Below are 9790 nucleotides of genomic sequence, written 5' to 3' on the forward strand. Positions count from 1 at the left end.
TAACTTTCGAGGCCCCACCCTTAGTCTCTGACTGAACAAGTCTGGGTGGGCTTGAGGATTTCACTTCTACCAAGATTCAACTTGATGCTGTGACTGCAGGTCCAGGACCTCTTTCACACAGGCGGGTGCATACACACATGCACATATGTCTCCTGGTATGTACAGTCCAGAGTCCAGGGGAGCTTTCTTTTTCCAGTGGTGGTGGTGGTGGTTTAGTCGCTAAGTCGTGTCCGACTCCTGGATAAGAGTAATTAAAGACCCTTGCCATCTCTGCAAGACATCCGGCCATGCCCTCACTGGATGGCAGCCTGGGGTCATGGGTAAAACCACACTCTAGAGTCAGGCCACTGTCCGACCACTCACTAACCATAGACTCGTCTATTTATCTCTAAACACCACCTCTAAATCTTACTCTCCTAATTGGTGGTGGTAACGGTTCCGGACTCTAGGAGGCATGGTAGTAATTAGATGCTACTCGACTTTTCCTGCCATGGGGTCAGATGGTGTGACTGTGTCCCCAAGGGAAACTGAGTTCACAGCTGCCATGGACAACCCTCAGATGACAGTGTCCAGAGAAAGCACAGGGCCGGGTCTGAGGCAACGTGGCTCTATGATGCCATGTGTATGTTGACTTTTAACACATCTGCATGGCTCCTGCTATTGCCTCAAGTGCAGAGGGGAGGGAAAAAAAAAGGAAGAAGGGAAGGAAACCCTTACATCTCTCATTTAAAAAAAAAAGTCTCCACCAACAAACTGGGCAGCAAGACAACAGAATTTCATTTCCAAGTATTTCCAAGAAAAGTTGGGCAAGGAGATAGAGCAACTTAAGGCTTGGCTCAAACCCGACCTCTTATTTTGATCCTTTTCCAAATTTCCCAGCACACAGCAATCTCTCCTCCCACAACCCCATTCAGCACTGACTCATCTTCCCAGCAGCCCCCATTCTGACACAACACCAGGTCTGCTAAATCCACCCCCATCTGGGTCACAAGGTCCCCATGGGCAGGGACCACGTCCCTAAGATTCCTTCACCTTGGAAGGGGGGCAGGGGACAATGGGACAAACTTCCTAATTCTCCCCTTAACAGCTGTAAAACCTTGAACACTGTCCCCAATGTGGATCTGCTCCTTTACTGATCTGTGGGCCTTCTCCTCATTAGAACACAGGCTCCAAGGCACTGGGGCATTTTATGCATGATCCCCACCAAACACAAGCTAGAGTCCTTACATCCACATCTGTACAATGGAGCCACCAGACACTTCACAAGGGTGTCGTGAGATGAGGCATCACAAAGTTCACCTAAGGGCAAGTCTGCACCCGGGCCTGATGTGGCTCTGCAAGCAGGTAAGCAGGTGTGTGTAGTGAGTTTGGGTTTGTTTTTAAGAAGAGGTGATGAGGGACTTCCCTGCCAATCCAGTGGTTAAGACTTCGCCTTACAATGCAGGGTTGTGGGTTTGACCCCTGGTCAGGAGGCTAAGATCCCACAAACCTTGAGGCCAAAAGAACCAAAACATAAAACAGAAGGAATGTTGTAATAAATTCAATAAAAACTTTTAAAAGATGGCCCACATAAAAAAATTAAGATATTATTAAAAAAAGAAAAGGTAACCAGAGGGTCGTCAGTTTCATCATAAACATGTACACACAAATGCAGGCATTTCCATCCAACAAACTTCTTGGTTGTTTAAATGCATCCCTGCCCCTCCTCCCTTTACAAAAATTTAATTTCAATCCAAAGAGATGAGGGAGTTAATATTCACAAGAGGAGTCACAATAGGTTTTCTTTAAATAGAAAACCTCCCTGGCACAATTTGAGGTATTACGTCAATCACAAAAACTGTATTTGCCAACTTTCCAGAAACATCTGCTATTTAAAGTAAGTTGTGTCTCTGACAACTGGGGAGGATTCAGAGCTTTCCGAGGTTCCCTCCTCCTGAGACCTAAGGTTGTGTGTCCACTGAGAGTTCCTTGAAAGACCTGAGTGAGCTACTTCAGCCACTGAGAGGAAATGCAGCCTAGGAGGCAGGCTTTTGCCATCTCAACGTTTCTGCCATCTGGATTATTCGAGGCACGTCATGAAGAGGAGAGAGCTACAGCGAAATGGTTTCCACTGCTGCAAGGAATGTTCCAAAAAACGTCCAAGGAATTTCTGTGTTCAATGCTAGTTATAAACAGTGTCCCTATCCGCGAGCTTGAAAGTAAGAATACACACACTTGTGTTTCAAATTCAGACTCATAATAGTTTCGTTTTGTATTCTGAAAGCAACACATCACTACCCTCCAGTTCTGCATCTGCAGCTTCCTGACATCTCAAGTTTAAACCCACGGAGCAAAGACATCTGTTGAGCCCTGCGAGGGAAAGAGCCAAACTTCAAAAGCTGGAAAGAGTCCTTATCAGAACGTGGCTTTCTGAAGAGTTTCGAATTTCCGTGCAAAGCAGTTCACTGCAGGGGGTGTCGGCTCTACCTCCCCACCTCCACCCCACTCCACCTAGGGCCCTATGACACCACAACTCGCCCCTCCCCCAACCATGGCCTGGCTCTCTTAGGGTCCAGGAGGGCTTTCAGAGCCACGTCAGCCACCTGCGTGCCCTCCCCAGCCTGCTTCCCAGAATAGGCTGGTCAGATGGAAAACCTGTGTGGTCCCATTCAGAGGCGAAGCAGCATGGGAGAAGAGCAGGTTCAAGGTCACAGCCTCCTCCCAGGATTCATTAATAAATAACAAAGGCCAGTGATTGGGTGCAAGGAATGTTCTGAAGACAGTGCAGAGTGCTTCACAAGCGTTTTCACATTCAATGCTAACAGCAGTCCCAGGTCACCTGCTGCTGGTCAGAAGCCTAACAGCTTCTGCCTCGGTCTCTGGGACCTCCAGTAGCCAACAGCCCTGGGTCTAGTCACCACCCTGTGAGAAGCCTCTTGTGGGTGCTCCAGGCCACAGTTCCAGGTAAGCCCAGCCTGCAGGCCAGGCCACAGACTTGGGAGTGAACAAGGTAGATGACTAGAGTCCCACAGGCGGGGAGCAGAGGCAAGCCACTCCCGTCAGGCCCTGTCCAAAGTCCTGACCCACGGAATCGAGAGACTAAGAAAATGGCACGGATAGGAACTGGAAAAGAATTTCAGTTACGCACTGTTCTCACATTACAAATGAGGAGACTCACCAAAGAACAGTCAGGGGAGGGCAGGAGGAGTAAGTAAGTTGGGAGAGTGGGATTGACACAGACACATTATTATACATAAAATAGTGTAAACTAATAAGAACCTACTGTAGAGCTTAGGGAACTTTATTCAGTACTCTGTAATGACCTATATGGGAATAGAATCTGAAAGAGTGGAGATATATATATATATATACACTTGACTCACTTTGCTGTGTGGCTAACACAATTGTAAATCAACTATACTCCAATTTAAAAAATGAATTAAAATTAAGCACTTGGCAAGATTTTAGATAGAAAAAAAAATGGTCAAGGGAAAACAAAGATTCATACCTAGGTATGGTTCCAAAGACACACCCAGCACCACTGAAATGTACGGTACCACCCACAGACTCTTTCTGTTTGTTTGAGAGAGACAAATTGGCATTCATCCCAATCTGCCCATTTAGTGGTGCCCCACCTGCCCTGGTTGGACACAGGTCAGTGGTTCTCAACCTTAAGTGTGTATCAGGATCACCTGGAGGATCCACCCCCAGGTTCCTGGCTCTGGCCATCTAGGATGTTTCTACAAAGTTCACAGGTCTTGCTGATGCTGCTGGTCCAGGGACCACACTTTGAGAACTGTATGTACAGACCTTCCTAAAGGGGCAAATGGAGTTTTAAGTGATGCTCTTTGAAATAAGCCATCATCACACAACCATCACACAGACAGACAGAGCATGCCAAAACACACCTCCTCCCACTCCAGTCCACAACTTTTTAGTGGCTTCCAGGATAGCCATGACTTGGTCTGGTCCTTTTTCATATGATCACCTCTGTGATTTGCAGACACTGGCGACCATCAGAGATATTCCTGACAGATGAGTGGGTCACATACACATTTGATGAGAGAACGTGGCTGAAATGATGTTTTACTACAAGGTAATTTTCTGAAGTTCAGTTTCTGGCTAAGGTAACCATTAAGGAGAAATAAATGAAGAAAAAGAGGCAGAAGAGTGTCTGCTGCACACCCTAACCCTGACCTTGAACCTGACTGAGTGGGGCTCACGAGGCCCTGGCTGCCCGTAGCATTGGATCTGTCATTACACCACCACCACCACCACCACTCCCCCCTTCTTATCTGAGAGTGAAAGGTGGCACGTGTTCACCTTGAATGTCCCTGGCAGCCTCAGGTCTCCCAAGTCCAAAGCAGCTTCTAAAGGAACTGCAACCTTCCACCCCTTCTCTCTGCACGCGGCTCTCTCAATCCAGGGTTCACTCCACCAACCCTGCAAACCTAAGGGTTTAGTTTTTCTCCCACTGGTCCAAGGACACTTTCTGCTGACTCAATTTTAGAGAAGACACTTATCTACTGAGTCATTTTTATTAAACCAGCAAAGCAATATACAATATAAAAAAGTCTGGTCCAAAGTTCCCTTAAATTTCTTTGCTTGAAAAATAACTGCAAGATACTACCTGTAATTCTGGCTACTTCTAAATTTCACAAGTCGAAATCACTACCACTTATTGGTCACTAGTAAGTGCTGGGCCTTTTCCATACCCCTGTGTGCCTGGTCATCACAATCAGCCCCTCGGGTGGGCATTGTGACCTCTAGTCTACCCAGGAGGATGCTGAAACGCAGAGGAACAGAAAAACTGGACCAGTAAAGAAGTGGAACCTGGAGACTTAGACCCCACTGCCCAGTTCAGGCCTTGGTCAGGAAGACCTTTCCTTAAACAGCCCCTAGACTCCCATCTATCCCATTATCCCCTTCCTCCTTGACAGGCAGCCCCCTCTGACCGCTCCCCCCCAACCTGGCTGCCCACACCCCAGGCCTAGCCGGCCTCCTCCTTCCTTCAGTTGCTGGGCCTTTTGCCCCTGGCTGGCCCGGGGCATGGGTGGCAGTGTGAACCCCAGTCCCAAGTCTGGACAGAAGCGTAGGGGATTCAATCTCCAGTAGGGGCCAGAGAGGACAAACTGGCGATGGAACTGGCTTCTGAGATCTCGGAAGACCGGCCCCCTGGGTCTTCGGGGTGAAGGTGAAACTGAGAGCAGGGAGGCCCCACCACTGCTTCCTTCCCGCCTGCCCGCCCGCCGGCTGACTCCGGCTGCCGGCGCGGCTTCCTCCTCCCCACCACCCGGCGAAGCTCCGTTTGTTTACACGGGCAGGCTGCTCCCCAGGCGGGTCGCCGGCCGGCACCTGGCGGTGACAACGGTCAGAAGATTTTCGGTTCTGTCCCCGGCCGGCCCCGGGGGCGAGAAATCCTGCTCCTGGCGCACCCCTTGCCTTCCAACCCCCGGGCGGCACGCTCGGTGTGAGGGCCAGTGGGAGCCACCGTTAGACTTAGGGGGCACCGGGAGACCCGAGCCACGACCGGGGAGTCGGGGCCGGGCCGGCCGGGTGGGGGCGGGGTGGCCGCGTCGCTTGCCGGGGAGCGAAGCCAGAGCTCCGAGGAGGGGGCGTGTGGAGCCGCCGGGCTCGGGGTACCCCGGCCGTGCGAGCTGGGACGCCCCTGTCCCCAGGCTCACTCACCGGACACGTTTAACTGGCCTCCCAGGAACCAGCTGATCCTGCCGCTGCGGAAGTCACAGTCGCTCACCGTGTGGTAGGGGGTGTCCCACACGAGAGCGTCCCGCGCCAGTGGCCCCCAGAAGGCGGCGGGCTCGCGAGCTGCCAGTGCAATTCGCTCTTGGTAGGAGCCGGGCGGCGCTGCAGGGGCGGAGGCGCTGCTCCAGAGCCTGGGGGCCGCCAGCGCCCGCACCCCAACTCCGCGGAGGCCGCCTAGTAGCCGCCCGACGCCGCGGCCCAAGCAGCGCGCCGCCATCGCGCCTCAGAGTCCCGCGCTTCAGAGCCCTGTGGCAACCGGGCGCCCGCGTGCCCGCGCCCCGCCCCGGCCCCGCCGCGCGCCCAGGCCCCGCCCCAGGCCCCGCCCCCCAGGCCGACGCCCCGGCCCTCGCCCAATCCCGCCCCCGCTCCCGGCCCTCGCATGCCCGCGCCCCTCTCTGGCCCCGCCCCGCCCCGCCCCTCCGGCCAACGCCCCGGCCCCGCCCCCGCCCCGCCCCCCGCATCCCTCTGCTCGCGCTTCAGAGCCGGGCGCCAAGGGAGGGGGAGCAGCTGGAGAAGGGGGGCCCACCGGAGCGCGGGGTACGGGGTCCCGGGACGGGCTGCTGGCGTTTCAACTGGTGCGTCCTCCAGCTCCGACGGCTGCGCGGCGCGGGGAACCGCAGAGACTGGGAACCCGGGGACGCAGGCTCTCCCGGGCGCGGGGGGCGACCGCGGAGCCGGGGAACTACCAGTTAGGTCCATTCAGCATCTCAGAGGCCGAAGGCATTCGTCTCTTCATGCGCCCTGGAGAAGGAACCCTCAGGTCTGCCTGCACCGGACCCCAGCCAAAATATACACACACAAGCAGCACCCCCGCCCCGTGGACTAAATGGGGTCCTCTGCCCAAGAGGCTGTGGGGGTATCCAGGGTGGTGGTCTAGGGTCCGCCGCATTTCTGTGGCAGCAAAGGAGACCCCTGGGGGTTTTGGCCCGCTGCTCCAGCTTCTGTGTCCTGGGTTCAAAAGCTGACGTTTCTAGCTCTCTGACATCCGGTGAGTTCCTTAAGGTCTCTGTGCCTGCACCACCCCCGCTACTGAGCTCCCTGTGTGCCCCTTGCAGGCTGCAAGTTTCAGACACCAACTCATTTATTCTTATGCAGCCCTGGGGAGGGGGAAACACATGATATCTTTCTCCCCCAGCTGTACCCAGGGAGCCCGGGAATGGAGGCTGTGTCCCAGTTATCAAGCCAGGAAAGATAGAAGGGAACCCACAGAAACTTGCCTCAGCTAGACTCGAATATCGCAACACCCACAAACTAAATAAGATAAACAGAAGGGAAAAGGGAATTTTGAAAGTTGGTTGGTTGAGTTCCGTCCTATTAGCTGTAAGAGGAATTTCTACTGTCAGCCCCAGTGTGTGTGTGTGTGTGTGTGTGTGTGTGTGTCCTCTCATGTGCGCCTGCGTGCACTTGCCTGCTTGCACATGGTGCCTGCTTTTTAAGGCTGGGGGGCTGGGGCCCAGTGAGAACAGTTTGCACTTAGACATAGGCACTGCTCTGTGCCAAATGCTTGACCTGCATTTTTCTACTTAATTTAAAAATTATCTGGTGCTATCAAGTCCTGCCCACTCTCAGCTCCCAAGTGGAACATATGAGGACGCTGAGCCCTAAGAAATAAACACATGCTGGGCAGCAACCCCACTCCCACCTCAATTTCTGCTTCACTGCTTGGCCTGAGAAGAAGGCAATGGCAACCCACTCCAGTACTCTTGCCTGGAAAATCCCATGGATGCAGGAGCCTGGTAGGCTGCAGTCCATGAGGTCGCTAAGAGTCAGACCCGACTGAGCAACTTCACTTTCACTTTCCACTTTCATGCATTGGAGAAGGAAATGGCAACCCACTCCAGTGTTCCTGCCTGGAGAATCCCAGGGACGGGAAAGCCTGGTGGGCTTTCTATGGGGTTGCACAGAGTCGGACACAACTGAAGTGACTTAGCAGCAGCAGCAGCACTTGGCCGGAATCACCTCTTTTTTCTTTTTTTTTTAGCCTCGCCACACAGTCTGCAGGATTTTAGTTCCCCAGTCAGGGATTGAACCTGGGCCCTATGCAGTGAGAGCACAAATTCCTAACCACTGAACTGCCAGGAAATTCCCTGAATCACCATTTTTAATAGAATAAATAATAAAACTGAAATAGAGAAAGACTGTAAGTGTGGCCAGGGGTCCCAAAGAAGACTACAGATGCTGGAGCAGTGGCTGAAAACCCCCAGGCATTTGCTCTGTAGGAGAGAGGCTCCCCCTCAAGAGGAAGGATCTGTTCCCCACAAGTAGATGAGCAATGCTGCTCTAACTGTCCCAGCCCAGGCCCTGAGAGGCCACAGAGGCAGGCCCTGCTCTCCTGGAGGCGGGTTGCCCTGCCATAAGCTCCAGCCTTCTGGACTAGAGACCCCTGCAGAGAATGTTACCAAATGCAAGTCGACATAAGGCCAAACAACACCAAAACACCCAAGTCTGGAGCAGAGAAAGGTTTATTGCAGGGCCCTGCAAGGAGGGAGGAGGCTCATGCCTTAAAAACCCTGAACTCCCCAAAACTTTTCAGCAAAGCCCTTTTCTAGGAATGGCAGGGGGGCAGGTAGTTGTTGCAGACTTCATGGTGTCAGAGCCTTTGTTCTTGAGGTCAGCCCATGGTCAAGTCAGGATGTTCCTATAAACCTCCACCAAAACAAACATTAGTATCTGTTCTGACAAGAAAGGGAAGGGGAGTCATATAATTCTGTCTCCGTGCCTCCTTGCAGCTGTTAACACATAACAAACCTGGTAAGCAAAACAACATGATTACCCCTCATTTTACGGGTTCAAGGTCCCAAGGCTCAGCTTTTGCCCTACGAGGCCCAGGTCCTTGGTAAGAGGAGGGATCGCTGTGCAGGCCAGTTACCCTGCCTAGGAGCAATCATCCAGCATCCAGTTTGGGTCCTCCCACCAGCACACGGTGTGCTGAAGAGGCAGAGCTCAGCAGGCAGCCCCTCACAGCCCAGTCCCTAGATCCCACCCAGCCCCAGATGGCACTCAGGCTCCTCAGGCCACCCAAAGTGGGATGGAGTTCCACAAACGGCGATCCATGGAGACGGCTGCTGCCATCAGGTCTTGGAGGTGGGATGGGGAAGAGGTTTGCTGCCGCTTAGAGTCTGGCCTCGGTGGTGGGCAGCACTAGTGAGGACTCTGCCAGACACAGTCCTCAGCCTGTCCCTATGGCCCCGGGCTTACCCACCACCCCGAGGCTGGAAGGCCGGGAGGGCCCGAGGAAGAAGGCCACGATCCGCCTTTCACCACGCTCTGTGCCGCCCAGGACAGCTGTAAGCTGACTGTTGGTGGAGCAGGGCCTCTAACCGCCGCTGCGGAGCGATAAGCACTGCTGGCCAGCCCTGCCCCGCCCCCTGCCTGCCCCTACTGCAAGAACAATAGGGAAAGTACACGGAATTGACTCTCAAGAAAGAAGTATGAAGCTGGCTTTCCTTCAGGCTGGATAAATAGAAGTGATTGTGTGTACAGAAAACATTGCAGAACCAGCCAGGTGGTACGGAACTGCATGTCCTGCAGCCCAGGTTATCTGAGGTGAGGTCACAGAGGCCAAGGCCAAGACTACCTGCTGGAAGCGACTCTCCTCCGGGAACTACAGCAGGTGGAGCCACACCCAGCCACGTCCACAGAACAGCTTCCCATGGGGCCTGGACAGTCCTGAGAACAGCCAGCCCTCCAGGCAGCCCGCATCACCGAAGCCCCGGCCCTTAAAACACAAACAGTGCCCTCCGCTGAAGAAAGCCATGCATTGGCAGGTGCAGCCATGAGAGGCCTGAGAGGATTTTCAAGGAAACTGGGCTCACTTTACATCTCAGGCCCGATGTTCAAGTTGGAGACGGCAACCCTCACAATCCAAAGAGAAGGATGCTCCGATCCTCACTTAGCAAACGCAGAGAGGGGAGATGCCCACCCAAGATCTCATGGATGGCAAGTGGGGAGCCTCAGCGCTCACAACTTGAGCAGCTGTAAGGTGTTTGCCTTCTTAAGCCCCACCTCCCACATTGCTCGGAGCTGCGCCACTGGACCCTCCTAAGGA

The 9790-nt window shown here is 53.7% G+C and overlaps 1 protein-coding gene and 1 long non-coding RNA gene across 2 annotated transcripts in view; both read right to left on the reverse strand.

Annotated features, from left to right (window-relative positions):
- Positions 1 to 6020, reverse strand: part of ACSS1 (acyl-CoA synthetase short chain family member 1) — a 43455-nt gene extending 37435 nt beyond the window's left edge. Inside the window, exon 1 of the mRNA XM_043882704.1 lies at positions 5668 to 6020. Within this exon, the coding sequence (XP_043738639.1) occupies positions 5668 to 5959 (292 nt within the window). The 5' untranslated portion in view covers positions 5960 to 6020. The remainder of the gene's footprint in view (positions 1 to 5667) is intronic.
- A 2166-nt stretch (positions 6021 to 8186) lies between these two features.
- LOC122681033 lies at positions 8187 to 9037 on the reverse strand. The gene is made up of 2 exons (XR_006336876.1): positions 8941 to 9037; positions 8187 to 8380 (listed from the first exon to the last, which is right to left on the reverse strand). It is a non-coding gene; the product is annotated as an uncharacterized LOC122681033 (long non-coding RNA).
- Between the last annotated feature and the right edge of the window lie 753 nt (positions 9038 to 9790).

Source organism: Cervus elaphus, chromosome 23 (genome assembly GCF_910594005.1).
Source record: "Cervus elaphus chromosome 23, mCerEla1.1, whole genome shotgun sequence".
In the NCBI taxonomy this organism is placed as follows: domain Eukaryota; kingdom Metazoa; phylum Chordata; class Mammalia; order Artiodactyla; family Cervidae; genus Cervus; species Cervus elaphus.